At 37.3% G+C, this 20,644-nt stretch overlaps 1 protein-coding gene across 1 annotated transcript in view; it reads left to right on the top strand.

Moving 5' to 3' along the window:
- PAK2 (p21 (RAC1) activated kinase 2) overlaps positions 1 to 20,644 on the top strand; it is an 87,324-nt gene that overhangs the window by 24,198 nt on the left and 42,482 nt on the right. The window contains exon 2 of the mRNA XM_040249793.1: positions 16,871 to 17,078. Coding sequence (XP_040105727.1) covers positions 16,892 to 17,078 — 187 coding nt within the window. The 5' untranslated portion in view covers positions 16,871 to 16,891. The remainder of the gene's footprint in view (positions 1 to 16,870; positions 17,079 to 20,644) is intronic.

Genomic DNA, 20,644 nt, shown 5'->3' with positions numbered 1-20,644 from the left:
TAATAAAAATTGTTAATGTACAAATATACAAAATGATGTATTCAGAGAAGTCTAACTTCTAACTCAGTCCCTTTCATTTTATTCTTGCCCTCCAGCAAAATAACCATTTAAAAAGTTTTGGTTATTCTTCCATTAAAAATAACAACAGTAGCCATGTGTGTGTGTTTGTGTATTAATACACCTTCCCCCCCCCTTAGGTAAGTGGTAGCATGCTATAATACATTTTCCCCTTATCTTTCATTTTCATCAGTTGTATATCCTGAGATTATTCCATGGCAATGTATACAGTGATTTCCTCCTTCAGTTTTACAACTTCATAATACTTGAGTGTGTGATATACCACACTCAAGTAGATTCAGCCAGTCCCTTGCTTCTGGCTGTTTGAGATGTGTCCAGTCTTTTGCTGTTAGAGATAATACAACAGTAACAGCCTAGCATATATGTTTATTTGTATTTTTGCTAGTTTGTATGTATTACAACTGTATAAAAAGTATCTTATGTTTAAAATAGAACTATGCTCTAAGTTCAGATTATATGTGTGTGTGTGTGTGTTTGTATCTTTTAAATTATAAATCAGAACACAGTGTAATATTGGTCCTAGCATCTCTTCTCACTAAGTCCTAATAGAACCCCTTTTCATTCCTATTGGTGTTCATTTGTGCTTTCTTTTGTTCCTTGGTTAATTTTGCCAGAGGTATTTTGTCTAAGACAACTTTTTAGCTTTATTGATCTTCTCTATTGTGTAATAATCTTCTATTCAACGATTTCTGCTTTTATCTTAATTATTATTTTCTTCCTACTTACTTAGGGTTTCTTTTGCTATTTTTGTTTGTGGTTTTGTTTTGGACGGATGCTTAACTCATTAAATTTTGGTTCTTTTTTAAAGTAAAAATTCAAAACTGTGTCATTAAATGCTTTAATCACATCCTGCAAGGTATATATATGTGTGTGTGGGGAGGGGGAATAACATATACCTAACATAAAATTTCCAGTTTTTTAGGTATATACTTCATTGGCATTAAGTACATTTGCAGCCTTGAGTGACTGTTACCACTGTCCATTTCCAACACTTTTTCATTATCCCAAATGCAAACTACCTTACTAAACAATAACTCCCTGTTTCACAACCCCCCACCCCAGACCTTGGTAAACTCTCTTCTACTTTCTGTCTCTATGGAGTTTGACCAAATAGTGAAATTCTCATATAAGTGAAATTTTATAGTAGTTGTCCTTTTGTCTGGCTTATTTTACTTAATATGTTCATAGTCATCCTTGTTAGAGCATGTATCAAATTTCACCTTTTTAAAGCTAAATAATACTCTACCTGCACCACCTTTTGTTTATCCTAGTCCTGCAAATTTTTCATTCTCATTCAATTCTTAGTATTTTCTGATTGCCATTGTATCTATTTTTAACCCTAAGTTTTTAAGAAGTGTTTTAAATTTTCAAAGTCATGAAGTTTTCTTCTAGTTATCTTTTTGTTATTCATTTCAAAGTTAATTGATTTTGGTTAAGAGTATATAGTGATTCCAATCTTTTGAAGATTTTCTGCCTCTCATAATGTATGTATTTTAACCTTATTCTTGAAAGATAGTTTCGTTTTGTTGGCATCTTTTCCTCTCAATATATTGAGGATATTGAAGAAATTCCAATGTCCTCTTGCTTTCATTGTCAGTATCAAAAAGTAAGCTGAAAGTCCAACTGCCACTTCTGTGAGGTTTATCCTTTTTTCTCCTCTGACCAATATTAAGAACTTTTTAATCTTAATTTCACTATGATGTCTTAGCTTTGATGTGCATAGATTACATTTTATCCTGCTTTTGATTCATTAGGTTTCTTAAACTTACTGATTTGTGTCCTTCATCTGCTCTAGAAAGTTCTCAGCTCGAATCTGTCTGGTGAGTGAGTTCCTCACTCATTCTGTCCTCTCCTTCTGGAACTTCAAGTAGATGTATCTTAGGTTATCTAGCCTACTCCTTTTACTTGTACATTTTCTCTCTCTTTGTCTCTTTGTACTGCAGTCTAGGTACTTCACATGTATCTTCCGCTTCACTAACTCTCTTCTGCTGAGTCCACGCTGCTCTTTACTTCAAATGTCAAGTTTTAATTTTTACTGAAAGTTCTGTATGGTTGTTTTTCATATTTGCTTTTTTCCCCCTGCTTTTATATTTGAGCTTCTTACACATATTCTGTGTCATATTATTTCACATCTGTTTCACCAGTGTGTTTTGGTTAGTTCTCAGTCATGGTGTGTTGTTTGTGTTCTGAATTTTCCTATGAGCTGCTCCTTTTCCTTAGAATTTGATTTTTGGGTATTTTTTGAGACCTGTGTTGAAGTTGTTTCCTCCCAAAGAGGCTTTGTGTTTATATGTGATGCTGTCATTCACCAGGGAGTGCTGCCAGCATGGCCACATTCAATTAAACCTGTTTGGAATTTGGGAGGACCTCATAGGTCTCATCTGCCTGCAATGCAGGAGACCTGGGTTCGATTTCTGGGTTGGGAAGATCCCCTGAAGAAGGAAGTGGCGGTCCACTCCAGTATTCTTGTCTGGAAAATCCCATGGACAGAGGAGCCTGGCGGGCTTCAATCCACGGGGTCACAAGAGTTGGACACGACTGAGTGACTAAACCAGCACCGCCGTAGGTCTCGTGGATTTCAGACCACAAGCGTTCATTTTGTTGCTGGGATTTCTTTAGGGATTCCCCATTGCCCTGCTCTCCTGTTGTTATCACTGTGCTCTGGATACCTGAGATTTCCTTGTTCCCTTCTGTGCAGAGGGATATACTACATATTGATTTAATTTCATATAGATTACAGCTTTTAGGTCCTAGCCTTATGTGGAAGGGACTCCAGTTTTGGCAAGCTCTGGGTTTTCTCACCTATTCCCTGTGACAGCCATCAAAGTAGAACTTTAGTCAGAATTCCACTGAGAATAACAGGTTTGATAAATGGCTTACTCTCTTATTCCTAGTTTCACTGTGCTTTGCACTGTATGGAAATATCCCTTTCATCTTATCCATGCATATTTAAAGATTTGTTATGTTATCCAACCCTGTATTTATTTGAGTTTGAGGCAAAGTTTCTTTTTATCTTTCCTTTATTCTTTATCAGTGCCCCGATTATTTTCGACAGCTCTTCCCCTCTTGAGTCTTTTTCCTTTTTGACTTTGCTACACATGGGGCTGATGTTACGACCATTGCCACCAAATGAAAACTCTCCTTTCTGATTTATGAACTCTTCTTTCACAGCCTGTGTTGTTGTCCTCTTAAGGTGATTTGGGATATTTTCATCAATGCTTTTGCTCTTAAATATATTTGAGGCCTTTAATAAAGTTAGTAATTTCTCCTAGTTGGACTGACTGGTTCCAGACACCACTCCTTTTTTTGTTTCTGTTGTGTATTAGGCTTCCCCTCATCTCCTTCAGTAGACAATTGAGGAATTGTTTATCTTTGAGTTGTGTCACAATTAAACAATGATCCTGTTAGAAGAGTACAGTGTGTTTTGGGCATGTTTTTTGTTTCGCCTACTTGTTTTTCACTGAAAAGTAGCAGAAAGTGAAAGGATTTGGAGAGAGGCATTATTTATCTTTTTGCCCTTTTAAAAAATATATATATTTCTGAGTAATGGTGGAGTAAAAAATTGGTAAATCATTATTTTATAATGAAATGTTTTTATTTTGTTGATTCTCCTAAAATATAATACATAACCTTATCATATCATCATTTGATGCTTTTTAGGCATTTGACTCTGTTAGTAGAAGAAATAAACAAAAAAATACACTGCTTTATGGAAAAGAACTAAAGACTGAGGCCGTGAATTGGCTGTTGGGGGAAAAGTATACATCTTTCCAAAGATATTTTTGTTAATATAAGATAGTTGATATGTCATCTAGTGAAGTGCTGTTTCATACAAGAACTAGTAATCTCAGGAAAAACAATATTTCATCTGGGGACAGAGTGTAGTAATACAAATCAGTAAACATTATTACCTGATACATGGGAGGATCTGTATTAAAGGAAATAGAATAGTAGTAATAGCAGTAGCAGCAACAGCAGCAGCATTAGTAGCAGTATAATCCCTTCCTTTTTCAATTTAATTTTTATTTTATATTAGAATATAGTTGATTTATAATGTATTAATTTCAGCTGTGTAACTAAGTGTTCTAGTTACACATGTATATATTTCCACTCTTTTTCGGGTTCTTTTCCCATATAGGTTATTACAGAATACTGAGTAGAGTTTTCTGTTGATTATGTATTTTTATATAGTAGTGTGTATATGTTAATCCCAAACTCCTAATTTATCCTTCTTCCCCACCTTTCCCCATTGGTAACCACAAGTTTGTTTTCTGTGTCTGTAAGTCTGTTACTGTTTTGTAAATAAGTACATTTGTATCATCTTTTTAGATTCCATATACAAGTGATAATGGTATTTGTCTTTGTCTGTCTTACTTCACTTAGTATAATAATCTCTGTTGCTGCAAGTGGCATTATTTAGTCTTTTTATGACTGAGTAATAGTCCTTTGTATATATGTATCACGTCTTCTTTATCTACTTATCTGTCGATGGACAGTTAGGTTGCTTCCATGTCTCGACTGTTGTGAACAGCGCTGTGATGAACACTAGGGTTGCATGTATCCTTTCAAACCTAGGTTTTCTCTAGCTACAGGCCCAGGGGTGGGATTACTGAATTATATGGTAGTTTTATTTTTAGTTTTTTAAGGAACCTTCAACTGTTTTCCATAATGGCTGTACCAATTTATATTCCCACCAACAGTATAGTAGGGTTCCTCTTTCTCCACATCCTTCCCAGCATTTATTGATGATGACCATTCTGAGTGGCGTGAAGAGATATCTTATTGTAGTTTTGATTTGCGTTTCTCTAATAATTAGCAGTGTTGAGCATCTTTTCCTGTGCCTTTTGACAATCTGTATATCTTCTTTGGAGAAATATGTATTTATTGACTAGATCTTCTGCTCTCCCGTTTTTTTTGGCCACATAGCTTGCAAGATCTTAGTTCCCCAACCAACAATCGAATCTGAGCCCCCTGCAGTGGAAGCACAGAGTCCTAACCGTTGTACCGTCAGGAAATTCTCCTATTCATTTTTTAAAAATATTTTCTCTTTATTTATTTTTGGCCATGCCGGGTCTTCATTGCTGCATGGGGTTTTCTGTAGTTGAGACGAGTGGGGGCTACTCTCTAGCTGCAGTGCACAAGCTTCTCATTGAGGTGGCTTATCCTCTTGCAGAGCATGGGCTCTAGGGCATGAGGGCCTCAGTAGTTGGGGCACATGGGCTCAGTAGTTGCAGCTGCCAGGCTCTAGAGCATAGGCTCAATAGTTGTGGCATACAGACTTAGTTGCCTCTTTGGCATGTGGGATCTTCCTGAATTAGAAATCAAACCCGTGTCTCCTGCATTGGCAGGTAGATTCTTTACCACTGAGCCACTAGGGAAGCCCCCCTGTCCATTTTTTGATTGGGTTGTTTGTTTTTTGATATTGAGCTCATGGGCTGTTTGTAAATTTTGGATTAATCCCTTGTCAGTTGCATCATTTTTGCAAATTTTTTTACCATCTGTAGGTCAGTTGTCTTTTCATTTTGTTTATGGTTTCTTTTGCTATGCAAAAGCTTTTAAATTTAATTAGAACCCTGTTTGTTTATTTTTGCTTTTATTCTCGTTACTCTGGAAGATGGGATCCAAAAAGATATTGTCTCAGTTTATGTCAAAGAGTGTTCTGCCTATTTTTTCCTCTAAGAGTCTTATAGTATCTGGTCTGACATTTAGCTCTTTAATCCATTTTTATGTTTATTTTTATGTTGGGTGTTAGAGAATGTTCTAATTTCATTGTTTCACATGTAGCTGTTCAGTTTCCCCAGCACCACTAATGGAGGAGACTGTATAATCTTTTGCTTTTGAATTGCTTGAAGTCTTGGGTAGGAACACACTAAAATAATAATTAATGATGCACTGTTACAATTCATTGCCAAAGAATGTTCTGATATATTAATGTAATTAAGAAAAAACATGAGATAAAGAGTTGTTAGTAAGCTTGAATTCTGGCCTTAGTTCTGTTAATAATTAAATTTGTGTGACTTTAGGTAAACTGCTTACATTTTGGTGAGTCAGATTCTTCACAAATAAAATAAGGAAATGGACCAAATGAATTCCAGTCCAACTTTAATACTCTCTGGATTTATTTTCCTGTGTAACTTGTTTTAAGAGGATGTGAGGGATCTTTTTGAACAAGGACAAACAAGCATGACCTTACATGGGAAATAATTTTTACTGAGCATTTGGATGGGTAAGAGAAAAGGATAAAGATTTAAGAATGGAGAAATGTATACTCAAAGATGATTTAAGGCAAGAAAGTCTTGATATATTTGGGAAACATGAAGCATAGGATTTATGTGCATTCATATGAGATCAGATTGATTGGTTAGTAAATGGCCTTACATGGCAGAGTTTAGTAACTGCTGAAGAAGATAAAGTCAGGAAGAGTGTTATCATGTGTTATTTTTAGTCAACCAGTTCTTTCTCTAAACAAAAACTGAATGTAAAGAAACTCTGGGAAGCTAGTTAGGGCTTCTTCTAACTGCTTCCTCTGAACAGCAGCTGAAGACAAGCGATTCTTTAGAGAGATCCTGAGATGACGTGATCAAGTCCTCAGCCAGCCTAGTGGCAGAGTGAGTCATCAGTGTTTTATCAAGGGTCATGCTTTTGTTTACTAATATCTAATCACTTATGAGGCATACTACTTAGAATTATCAACATTGGATTTGGCATCTTGAATAATTTTATTAGGGACATATGTGACTCAAAATTTAGGTTTTGTTTAAGCATGTGTTGCCTAACAGGGTGCGTCATGTTAATTGGGATTTCCTTGCAACACAGCTCTTTTAACTTTCTAGTGTAAATAAAGAAGAAAGTTCTGAAACAGACAACACGTTAGCTCCTCTTGGTTTTATTGAACTGAATTTGTGCAGAAAATGTTAACAATTACTCATAAAATATTAAAAATAGAGCAGTAAAGAAAGTTTTTTTTTTAATAACCAAAGTATAAGGGCTGTGTTCTGAAGTGTGTCCTGTTAACCTTGTTTGCTTTAGGGCTTCTCTGCTGGCTCAGCTGGTAAAGCATCTGCCTGCAGTGTGGGAGACCTGGGGCTGAAAACTGGGTGGGGAAGATCCCCCAGGGAAGGGAACTGCTCCCTGCTCCAGTATTCTGACCTGGAGAGACCATGGACTGTCCACAGGGTCACAAAGAGTCCAACATGACTGAGCGACTCTAACTTTCAATGTTGTTAGCTTTAGAGTTTGGTGGTGGTGGTTTTCATATAAATGACAATTAGGCTTTCTGGGTTTTTGTCAGTCAATGTCTTTCTGAGTTTTGTTACAAAAAAACAGTATAGTAATTACCTCTGCATATGTATAGGTTTTTAACTGTATTCAATATTTGATTAGGCTTTTGTGCCCCAGCTCGAAAGTCTAGCCATTGATTACCTTATCGTATGTCAAAAATGTATTCTATAGAATAGAGGAGGAAATAAATATGGGTCTTCTGCTGCCTCAGTAGCACATTAGAAAAGAATGGGGAGTCTGAGGGTGAAGCATGGAACAGGGACGCACACTGAAGCAGCAGTTCTCAAAGAGGAGTCTGTGGCACCCTTGGGCTCTGAGTCAAAACTTTTTTTCATAATAATACTAAGGTATTCTTGGCCTTTTTACATAGTGTTGACATATGTGTTGATGCAAAAGCAGTGGTGGGTAAAACACAGTTCATTCATTTAAAGTATCTTGTTTAGCAAAATGGGAAGTGCGCATAAGGTTCTTATGAAGTATGAAATGGTTGTCTTACCAGTTATGTTACTGAGCCCTTTTTCCTGGACCACCATTTTTATTTGGAAGAATGACAGACCCACTGAACAATTCTGGTTGTTCAAACTTAGATATTTGGCAGAAATTTTCTTGAAAATGAATAATGTGACAGAATATAAAGCAAGAGAGTTCCAGAAAAACATCTACTTCTGCTTTATTGACTATACCAAAGCCTTTGACTGTGGGGATCACAGCAAACTGTGGAAAATTCTTAAATAAGAGATGGGAATACCAGACCACCTTATCTGCCTCCTGAGAAATCTGTATGCAAGTCAAGAAGCAACAGTTAGAACTGGACATGGAACAACAGACTGGTTCCAAATTGGGAAAGGAGTATGTCAAGGCTGTATGTTGTCACCCTGTTTATTTAATTTCTATGCAGAGTACACCGTGAGAAACGCTGGGCTGGAAGAAGCACAAGCTGGAATCAAGATTGCCGGGAGAAGTATTAATAACCTCAGATATGCAGATGACACTACTCTTTTGGCAGAAAGCGAAGAGGAACTAAAGAGCCTCTTGATGGATGTGAAAGAAGAGAGTGAAAAAGCTGGCTTAAAGCTCAGCATTCAAAAAAAGAAGATATGTCATCCAGTCCTATCACTTTATGGCAAACAGATGGGAAAACAATGGAAACAGTGAGAGACTTTCTTTTCTTGTGCTCCAAAATCACTGCAGATGGTGAGTGCGGCCATGAAATTGAAAGGTGCTTGCTCCTTAGAAGAAAAGCTATGACAAACCTAGACAGCATATTAAAAAGCAGAGACATTACTTTACTGACAAAGGTCCATCTAGTCAAGGCTATGGTTTTTCCAGTAGTCATGTATGGATGTGAGAGTTGGACCATAAAGAAAGCTGAGCATCAAAGAATGGATGCTTTTGAACTGTGGTGTTGGAGAAGACTGTTTGAGAGTCCTTTGGACTGCAGGGAGATCCAACCAGTCAATCATAAAGGAAATGAGTGCTGAATATTCATTGGAAGGACCGATGCTGAAGCTGAAGTTCCAATACTTTGGCCACCTGATGCAAAGAACTGACTCATTGGAAAAGACGCTGATGCTGGGAAAGATTGAAGGCAGGAGGAGAAGGGGACAGCAGAGGATGAGATGGTTGGATGGCATCACCAACTTGATGGACATGAATTTGAGCAAGCTCTGGGAGTTGGTGATGAACAGGGAAGCCTGGCATGCTATAGTCCATGGGGTCACAAAGAATTGGACATGACTGAGCAACTGAACTGAATTGATAAAACTTAAATTTTCAAATGAAAGTTAGAATTTTAAAAGCTTGTGTTTGCTTTCTTGAATTTGAGGATTTCCCAACACCTAGACTTTTCTGATGAGATCAGTGGTGATATTAATGAATGTGATTTTGTTTTTATTATATAATCAAATGTGTTAACATTGGAATATCTTAATAATTGAGCAGGTATTTTCCAGATAATCAATTCATGACATTACAAAATGGATAAAAGATCCATTCAGGGACTTCTCTGGTGGTCCAGTGGCTAAGACTCCATGCTCCCAATGTGGGGGGTCTGGATTTGATCCTTGGTCAGGGAACTAGATCCTACTTGCAGCAACTAAAGATCCTGTACACTGCAACTAAGACCTGCTGCAGCCAAATAAATAAATATTAGAAAAGAAAAAAAGATCTGTTCAAAGAAAAATCAATGGGTTTAATGTAACAGGGTACAAAAAATTTATTCCTGTGATTTCAGTCCATAGCCAACCTTAAGGTTGAGTTTGGTGTAGTATCAAGAATGTTTACAATTATCTGAAAACTATTAAAATGCTCCCTTTCCAGTTGCATATCTGTGTAAGACCAGATTTTCTTTATATATTCCAACTGAAACATAGCATAACAAATTGAATGCAGAAGGAGATATGAGAATCCAGTGTCTTCTACTAAGCCAGATTTTTAAAAGATTTGCAGAAATGGTAGCTAATGCCACTTTTCTCTATATATTTTCTTTTGGAAAATGTTATTTTTCATGAAAATGTTACTTAAATGAAATAATTATTTAAATAACATATTTTATTTTCTCATTTGAATATAGACAGCTCTAGCTCACATAAACAAAAATTGAGATTTGCAGTAATTTTTAAGTGTGTGAAGGGATCTTGAGATCAAAATGTTTGAGAACTGCTACATTGAAGAAACAGAGTGGCTTTTAATATTCATGTGTTGAAAGCAGACGTTGGTAAAAGATGTAACCTAACTTAAATATGTATGTGCTGCTCTTTCCCAGTAGATTATGAACTCTTGGAGAAGAATTTAAGTCCTCTTTTCTTTTCTCCAACTTCTTGCTTAGACTCCTATAAATAATATTACAATAGGAATAGCATTAATATTTATGTTGGTCAGTCTTTCAGTCGTGTCTGACTCTGCGACCCCACAGACTGCAGCACTCCAGGCTTCCCTGTCCTTCACTATCTCCTGGTATTTGCTCAAACTCATGTTCATTGAGTTAATGATGCCACCCAACCATCTTATCCCCTGTTGCTCCTCCTCCTCATGTCCTCAGTCTGGTCCAGCATCAGGCTTTTTTCCAAGAAGCTGGCTCTTTGCATCAGGTAGCCTGTCTTGGAACTTCAGCATCACTCCTTCCAGTGACTGTTCAGGATTGATTTCCTTTAGGATTCACTGGTTTGATCTCCTTTCTGTCAAAGGGACTCTGGAGAGTCTTCTTCAGCACCACAGTTTGAAAGCATCAATTCGGTGCTCAGCCTTCTCAGCTGGTAAAAGCATCTGCCTGCAATGTGGGAGACCCAGGTTCATTCCCTGGGTTGGGAAGATCCCCTGGAGAAGGAAATGGCAACCCACTCTAGTACTCTTGTCTGGAAAATTCCATGGACGGAGGAGCCTGGTAGGCTAACGGTCCATGGGATCGCAACGACTAAGCGACTTAACTTTGTACCTTTTGTACAGCCTTCTTGATGGTTCAGCTGACGTCCGTACATGACCACTGGAAAAACCATAGCTTTGGCTATACGGACCTTTGTAGGCAGTGATGTCTCTGCTTTTTAATACACTGTCTAGGTTTGTCATAGCTTTTCTTCCAGGGAGCAACTGTCTTTCAATTTCATGGCTGTAGTCACCATCTGCAGTGATTTTGGAGCCCAAGAAAATAAAGTCTGTTATTATTTCTATTTTTTCCCCATCTATTTGCCATGAAGTGATGGGGCTGGACCCATGATCTTAGTTTTTTGAGTGCTGAGTTTTAAGCCAACTTATTCACTCTCCTCTTTTACCTTCATCAAGAGATTCTTTAGTTCCTCTTCACTTTCTGCTGTAAGGGTGCTGTCATCTGCCTCAATATCTGAGGTTATTGTTATTTCTCCTGGCATCTTGATTCCAGCTTGTGCTTCATCCAGCCCAACATTTCACATGATGTACTCTGCATAGAAGTTAAATAAGCAGTGTGACAGTATACCACCTTGGCATACTCCTTTCCCAATTTTGAACCAGTCCATTGGTCCATGTCTGGTTCTGACTGTTGCTTCTTAGCCTGCATACAGGTTTCTCACAAGGGAGGTAAGGTGATCTGGTATTCCCATCTTTTTAAGAATTTTCTACAGTTTGTTGTGATCCACACAGTCAAAGGCTTTAGTGTAGTTAGTGAAGCAGAAGTAGATGTTTTTCTGAAATTCTCTTGCTTTTTCTACGACCTAGTGGATGTTGGCAATTTGATCTCTGGTTCCTCAGCCTTTTCTAAATCCAGCTTGTACATCTGGAAATTCTTCGTTCACATACTGTTGAAGCCTAGCTAGAAGAATTTTGAGCATTACTTTGCTAGCATGTAAAATGAACACAGTTGTGCAGTAGTTTGAATAATCTTTGGCATTGCCCTCCTTTGGGATTGGAATGAAAACTGACCTTTTCCCGTCCTCCTGTGGCCACTGCTGAGTTTGGCAAATTTGCTGGCATGTTGAGTGCAGTGCTTTCACAGCATTATCTTCTAAGATTTGAAATAGCTCAGCTGGAATTCCATCACTTCCACTAGCTCTGTTCATAGTGATGCTTCCTAAGGTGCACTTAACTTCATACTCTTATGATGTCTGGCTGTAGGTTAGTGATCACACCATTGTGGTTACCTGGGTCATTAAGTCCTTTTTTGTACAGTTCTTCTGTGTATTCTTGGCACTTCTTAATTTCTTCTAATTCTGTTAGGTTCTTGCCGTTTCTGTCCTTTACTGTGCCAGTCTTTGCATGAACTGTTCCCTTGGTATCTCTGATTTCCTTAGAGATATCATCTTTCCCATTCTGTTGTTTTTCCATGTTTCTTTGCATTGATCACTTAACAAGGCTTTCTTATCTCTCCTTGCTATTCTTTGGAACTCTGCATAATTTTTATCAGGTAGATAACTCCTTTTTAAATTTGAGATATAATTCACCTATCTGAAATGTACCACTTTAAAGTGTTTAATTCCGTGGTTTTAACATATTCATAAAGTTGTGTGACCATTACTAATGTCTGATCCCAGAATATTTTCATTTCCCACAAAGTCACATCCCATTCCCCTCACACCCTAGCATCCACCAATATACTCTCTACCTCTGTGGATTTCCCTGTTCTGAACATTTCATATAAATGGAATCATATAATTTATGATCTTTTTGTGTCTGGCTTTTTTGATTTATGTTTTCAAAGTTTATTTCATGTTGTAGCATATATCGATTTCCCTGGTAGCTCAGCTGGTAAAGAATCCACCTGCAGTGCAGGAGACCCTGGTTTGATTCCTGGGTCAGGAAGATCCCTTGGAGAAGGGATAGGCTACCCACTCCAGTATTCTTGGGCTTCCCTGGTGGCTCAGATGGTAAAGAATTCACCTGCAATGTGGGAGACCTAGTTTTGATCCCTGGTTTGGGAAGCTCCCTTGGAGGAGGGCAAGGCAACCCACTCCACTATTCTTTCTTGGAGGATCCCCATGGACAGAGGAGCCTGGTGGGCTACAGTCCATGGGGTTGCAAAGAGTTGGATACGACTGAGCGACTAAGCACAGCACACACAGCCTGTGTCACTACTTGATTCTTTTTTGTGGCCAAACAGTATTCCTTTGTAATATAGGTAAGATACATTTTGTCTTTCTGTTCATCTGTTAATATTTTGTTTTTCTTTCCTCTTTTGGCTTTTACAATTAATGCTGCTGTGAACATTCACATGCATATTTTTGTGCAGACATATGTTTTCAGTTCTCTCAGGCATATACTGAAAGTGGAATTGCTAGGTCATATGGTAGGTTTGTCTATATTTGATTTTTTGAGGAACTTATTTATTCCTTTTTTAATAGAGTTCTTATTCTAGAATAATTTTATTTTGACAGAGAGATTACAGAGATAGTAAATTTCCTGTATAACTATCACTCATCTTCCTTTGATAGTAATGTTGCGTAGACGTAAAATCTATTTCAAAGCAAATATGCCAACACTGATACATTACTAAGTAAATTCTAGATTTTACTTGAACTTCACCAGTTTTTTCACTAATGTCTTTTTTTTTTTTTTATTCCAGGATACCACACTGTCGTGTCTCCTTAGATTCCTCTGTTCTAGGACAATTTCTCTGTCTGTTTTTCATGTCCTTGACAGTTTTGAGAAGTATTGATTAGGAATTTTGTAGTGTTATCTCTTAATTTGGGTTTATCTGATTTTTTCCCACCCATGATTAGACTGAAGTTACAGGTTTGGGGAAGAATACCAGAGGTGAATTGTGCTCCCCATCACATTAGCTCAGAAGATGAGTGATATCCTTGTGACTTATCACTGGTAATCTTAACCTTGATTCCATGGTTAATGCCAGATTTTTCCACTGTGTTATTTTCTTCTTTCCACACTCTATTCTTTGGAAATGACTCACCAAGTCTAGCCTACACTCAGGTGGAGCAGGAGGTTAAGTTCTAACTCCTAGAAGGGAATGTATCTATATATATGTTACTTGGAATTCTTTTATAAGGAAGATTTGCCCCTCCCCCATTTTATTTATGTATTCAGGGTTTTGTGTCTATATGAATGATGTATATTGATTTTATACTTTGGATTATAATCTGATATTAGTTTATTGATTTTATTGCACCAAACATTCCAGTATTCTAGTATTCTGGGAACTCTTTCTTATGCCCTTTTGACATGCCCTCATCCTTTATAAGTACTTCCTTATCTTTTGACAGTGTAAGATACAGTGGACTCATCTTGTATAATATTTTCCCTGTCTAGGTCTAGAACCAGCCATTTCTCCAAGAAGCTCTGAAGCACAGCTTAGACCTAACGTCACACACTTAAGTAAATGGTAGAACTAGGATTCCAACCAAAGTAATCTGATTCCACACTTACACTCATAAGTTTGCAGCTGAAGACGCACTGTCAGTTTTTAGTCATGTTCCGTTTATGAGCCAGTCTTAAGGATAGACGTTGTAGTCAGTTTACAGTTAGTAATTATTGTGCTCAGTTTTATATATTGATCCTTTTTAAACCACAGCTATGATGATTATAATCAAGTTTGAAAACTACTTCTTAATCACAGATGGCCACTGTTAATGTTTTGGTGCATTTTCTTCTATAAATGCATGCAACTGGATTTTGGAGTTTTGTTATATTATCCTGGGTTTTAAATTTAACTTGTGTAAGTAGGAGCAATTCACAGTGTAATCAAAATCTCAGTGTGCAGTTTCCATATTGTAACTAGTGATTAAGATAAAAGCGAGCTTGTTGTTCAGTCGCCAAGTTATGTCTGATTTTTCACGACCCCATGGTCCACGGCACGCCAGGCTTCCCTGTCCCTCACCGTCTCCTGGAGTTTGCCCAAGTTCATGTGCATTGAGTCGGTGACGCCATCCAGCCGTCTCATCCTCTGTAGTCCCCTTCTCCTGCCCTCAAACTTTCCCAACATCAGAGTCTTTTCCAGTGAGTCACCTGTTTGCATCAGGTGGCCAAAGTATTGAAGCATCAGCTTCAGCATCAGTCCTTCCAGTGAATATTTGGGGTTGATTTCCTTTAAGATTGGCTGGTTTGACCAATACAGTATACTAATGCATATATACGGAATTTAGAAAGATGATAATGATGCCCCTGTATGTGAGACAGCAAAAGAGATACAGATGTTAAGAACAGTCTTTTGGACTCTGTGGGAGAAGGTGAGGGTGGGATGATTTGAGAGGGTAGCATTGAAATGTGTATATTATCATATGTGAAGTGGATCGCTGGTCCGGGTTCGGTGCATGAGACAGGGTGCTCAGGGATAGTGCACTGGGGTGACCCTGGGGCATGGGATGGGGAGGGAGTTGGGAGGGGGGTTCTGGATGGGGAACACATGTGTGCCCGTGGCTGATTCATGTCAGTGTATAGCAAAAGCCACTACAATATTGTAAAGTAATTAGCCTCCAATTAAAATAAAAAGAAAAGAAGATTGGCTAGGTTGATCTCCTTGCTTTCCAAGGGATTCTTAAGAGTCTTTTCCAGCACCATAGTTTGAAAACATCAATTCTTCAACACTGTGCCTTTTTTGTATAAAAAGGCAAAAAAATGAGCTTCTCTAGGATTAATCTGTTTTGTCTTAATGTTTGGTCACATCAAAGCTGAACATCTGTCTTGGTTTATCAATTCATCAAGTAATCCACAGGATGTGACTAGTTTAGTTTGGAAGAATCATCTGACTATGTTATCTACACTGCCTTCCTAGATAGCAAGCACCCTCATTTCTTTGATCACCAGTAGTTGAATTTCACTTCAGACAGTCTTTCTCTTTTCCCCAGCTGGTTACCTCCAGAAATGTTTATTTTCCCCTTTACCTTCTTTCTGTTTTGTAGGCTGAAAAATAACTGTTATATGACATATAAATTATACAGTAGTGGTTTAACCTACTTCTGTCAAGGAAAACAAAAGCTATAAAATTTGGAGTGGAATTAGGTATAATTCTTCATCCCTCAATTCTTCTCAAATTATATCTACTTTTCTTCACATACTAGCATTTTAGACTAAATAAAAAAGTTTTTTAATTATTTTAAATTTTATCTAAAACCAGTTACATTCTTTTCATTGTACATATACAAAGTTTTGTTGGCTTACATGTATCAAGTTGTGTTATTTTCAAATTAGGATCTAACTGCCAATTAAAATCTTGTTTAGGAGGATATTGTGTTCTTTCCTAGCTATACAGTTTGGTATCAGAACTCATAAGTTAGGAATCTCTTCTCTTTTACTGCTGATTTTAAATGTGTGTAGTCTACTTTTTTTAAAAGACATAAAATAGATGTGTATATGTAAACAAAGTTGACATTTCCACTTTATTAGCCATGTGGATAAGGAGAGTAACTGGACGGCCTGGACAGGGCATCATAGGATGACAGAACCCTGGGGTTTGGCCAAACTCTGGATTTACTTTTGTCAGTGTTTTCTGACTTGCAGAGGCCTAACGTATGTAGTTAGATGTTCAGATTTTCAGAGAAACCACATACTGTACCAGTGGCATATTCTGGTGCTTTACCAAAGTTTGTATGGGGGCTAAATTGTAATCACAAGGCTAGTGAACATGAATCGGATTTGGAGGCTATTGGTTGGTATTTATTAATTAATAGCAAGCATTCTGTCTGCTCTGGAAGTGAACCTGTCAGAGACATATATCTTATTGCCGGGTCAGGACATAGTCTTCTTGGAGTTTTTTTTTTTTAAAGACTCCATGTTATCTGTCTGTTCATTGGAATACTTAACTCTTACTATTCAGTTAATATTCTCTGATATATCAGTGTCATCATGCTTTCTAAAAATTATCTTAGTCCTCTTTTTAACAGGATATGACTTTTCAAAGATTCTCTTAGTTCCCTGTTTACCAACTTTGTTAGGGGAGATTGCCTGATTGCAGCCAATTTCATCTCTTGTTTTACAACTTTAAATGGATAACTTGTTAAAATTTGAAATTGAGAAGGGGATTATTACTGACTTGTGTTTGTCCATACTATTTTTTACCTTGTTGTTAACTGTATTTTTTGCCTGTCTGTTTCAGGCCGTATCATAATTCTGAATCATGTCTGATAACGGAGAACTGGAAGACAAGCCTCCAGCGCCCCCGGTGCGAATGAGCAGTACTATTTTTAGCACTGGAGGCAAAGACCCTTTATCAGCCAATCACAGTTTGAAACCTTTGCCTTCAGTTCCAGAGGAAAAAAAGCCCAGGAATAAAATCATCTCTATATTTTCAAGCACAGAGAAAGGTAAATAGCTACTGTGGTTTCAGGAGTCTCGGTTACTGTGTTTTGGTTTTTATGTTTTTTTAATTAAGTATAATAAGCTGATATCTTTTATGGTGCAAACGATAAACGTACAGTTGATGGTAGTAAATGGGCACTATTAGGAAGGCTAGTTTGGGACTTCCCTGGAGGTCCAGTGGTTAGGACTGTGCGCTCTCCCTGCTGAGGGCCAAATTCACCTGGCTGGGGAACTGAGATTCTGCAAGCTGCGCTGTGCATTCAAAAAAGAGAGACTAGCTTATTTCAAACTGTAACAGAAAAGAATAAAACGAAAGTTGTTGCTCATCCTGCTTGTTAGGTCCAGTGAATTTCTGTTCTCCTCTCCTTCATTTTCTAAGACTTGGACCATGGCTTCCCAGCTTTAATGCAAATCATGATATTTGAGAGAGACTTAATAGAAGAATGGAAGTATAGAGTCTACAGTCTCCTGTTTCCAATCTCAGGAGGTTGCTTTGGTTTGGAATTAAGAGTTTTTCTGACTTTTCAGTAGTACTGATAATGTCTTTTTATCATGTATTCTGTAACACCCTCAGATTCTTCTGGGGCAGCACTCAGTAATCAACATACTAATGTATCTTCCATAAACAAGAATTTAGTCCAGTATTTCTCTTCCTCAGTAAGGTTGACATTTGGGAGCAAAATAATGCTTTGTTGCAGGGGTCTGCCTGGTGCACTGTAGAATGTTAAGCACCATTCCTAGCTTTTATGTGTTAGATGTTATAAGTAGCACCTCCTACCCAGTAGTAAAAACTGAAAAATTCTCTGGACATTGCCAGATTCCCTTATGGGGCAAAGTTGGCTCTGGTTGAGAACCACTGGTCTAGTCATGCAAAATGGGATAAAGACTGTAAATTGTCTACATAAGTTGAATTCAGTACATTTGTTTTGGTGTCAAACTAAGAAAATAACTTACGGTTTTCAGAGCTTTATGGAGTTTAGAATTTGGAGAGGGGGGCTTCCCAGGTGATGCTAGGTGGTAAAGGGTGACTTCCCAGGTGGTAAAGAACCCACCTGCCAATGCAGGAGACATAAGAGGCATGGGTTTGATCCCTGGGTCATGAAGATCCCCTGGGTGAGGGCACAGCAACCTACTCTAGTATTCTTGCCTGAAGAATCCCATGGACAGAGAAGCTTGGCAGGCTGCAGTCCATGGGGTCACACAGAGTTGGACACGACTGAAGTGACTTAGCATGCATGCAGGGGATTATGAACTGGTAATGGATTTTAGAATAAAGGTTAGAGATTACTTTATTATACTAAGCATGGCAGTATGACACTGACAGCTAATAAAGTGGACGTAAAGATATTTTTCCACTTGTATGTGTAAGTTTACATGGAGAGGTAAAAAGGTGCTTTGTATATAATAATAAATACATTTAATTTGAGTTGAAAATACGTAAGCAGTGAAAATTTGAATGAAGTGATACAGTTAATATAGAATCAAGTCAGATAATTTAGATATGCAGGGAGGGTATAATCATTGAACAGTTGAAAAACTGTTCATTTTAATGTATATCTCTAAATTTCCTCTTATTTTTAAGATTTTGTGGGTCTTTGTAACTGAAAAGACTCGTGGAAGTATGTTTTTAAAATTAATTTAGCAGAAGTGGTAGCATGTGTATTTGGCATGTTTGAGAATGAAATAGGTACATGCCTAGTGAAGTGAAGTGAAAGCTGAGTGAAGTGAAATTTAAAGGGGGAAATTGGGAAATGAACCAAAAAGGAAGCATGAGAAGAGGCAGAAAGAGTGGATGTGTTGGAGAGCACTAAATCTTCCATGGTGGTATGTCAGTAAGAAAACCTAAAAATGGCACTGTAAACATAGTATTATTTATAATTAAAGAAGTTAGGAAAAAAATGTATGGAGGTTAGTACCAGAAGAAATTGCTCAAAGGGTGGAAATTACTTGCCTGTGGAGAGCAGAATACAAAATTGGAGTAGGAGAATGCTCACAATAGGTTAGAAAGTACTTGGGGACAGCCTTGGAAAGGGGAAAGGAAGAGTACAGAATGAAAGAGAAAGTGTGGGGGTAAATGGTAGCATGGTAAGGCTTGTGAGCAAACTGAACATGCATTTACATAAATGCAACAGAGCATTTCATCAAAAACCAGTTGAAGCAGTCTTCACTAGCTTACCTGGACATCAGCTTTGGTTTTGCTTTTATATACCTCAGATAATTCTAATGTGCATCTAATGTTAAAAACCACTGCAATAGTGGGCTATGAGATACATATAGTGAATGACACTAAGTGAAATGGAGTATAAATGGAGTTACTGCAAAAGTTGCATGAAACTTTTCAGTTGTGTGTTCATTGAGTCAGGATGTAAAATATATTGGTGTGGGTCGTGGCCAAAGATTTAAAGGTGGTTCTGAGGTATATATTCAATACTTAGCAGTAAAATTGCTAGGTTAAAGGGTTTGTGTTCCTGTGTTTGACTAAATTATGTTAAACAGATTACTTTCTAAAGTTTTTTTTTTTTTTTTAATGTTCTTTCTCACTCACAGAACATACATGTTCCACTGTTGAACATCCTTGCAGATTCTTGTATTACGGGATTTAATTTTTGCCAGTTTGGGAGGTGTGCAGTGGTATTTCATTGTGGTATCTCATTGTGGTTTTAATCTGGATTTCCCTGATGACTTGGGAAATTGTCTTTCATACGTTAATTTACTTTCATATGTTCATTTGTGTTTTCTGTGACATACCTTTTAGTCCAGATTTCTGTTGTTTCTCTTAAACATTCATTATAGTCTATATACTAACCTTTCATCAACTATGTGTTATTAAATATAGTTTTCCAGGTTGCAAACTGCCTTTTCACCCTTTAGTGGTATCTTATGAATATAAATTGTTAATTTTGGCATAGTTAAATTGATCAATTCATTTTTTAACTTTGTGTTTTAAGAAATTTTTCCCATACTAGAAGTGATATTTTCTTAGGTTTTTCTAAAAGTTTTACAACTTAAACCTTTAAACTATCTGGATTTGATTTTTGTGTACCTGTAAAGGGAGATCTATTTTCACTTCTTTTTTTTTAACCCAGTGTCCCAGATCATTTACTGAAATTTTTATCATTTCCATACTGACCTGCAGTATTAGCCATTATCTGTCAGCTTTCCATGCCAGGATCTGTTTCTGTGTTTTCTTCTGTTTATTGAATTGACTCATTTGTCTGTACCTACATTAATACTATATTGCCTTAATCGCTACAGTTTATAATTCTTAATACCTTATAGAGCAAATCTGGTACCAGCTGGTTCTTCAGGATCTTTTGACTCTTCTGTATAAATTTTACACTTTGCTTGTCATGTACTTTAAAAAATAAAAACAAAACCTGTTGATGCTTGGATTAGAATTGCCTTGAATTCATAAAGCAAGTTGGTGAGAATTGCTTTCAACTTTGTAGTTGAGAGTAGAACATTTAGAGTCCCTGGTGTAGCCCATTTACAGGGAGATATTTAGGAGTGCGTAATTTTCAGTTAGACTGAGAGAAAAAAAGATGAAATGTTCGGAGGGTAGTGTGCGCTT

Source organism: Oryx dammah, unplaced genomic scaffold (genome assembly GCF_014754425.2).
Source record: "Oryx dammah isolate SB20612 unplaced genomic scaffold, SCBI_Odam_1.1 HiC_scaffold_2, whole genome shotgun sequence".
In the NCBI taxonomy this organism is placed as follows: domain Eukaryota; kingdom Metazoa; phylum Chordata; class Mammalia; order Artiodactyla; family Bovidae; genus Oryx; species Oryx dammah.
The sequence above is the reverse complement of the archived record's forward strand: the minus strand, read 5'-3'. Positions and strand labels throughout refer to the sequence as shown.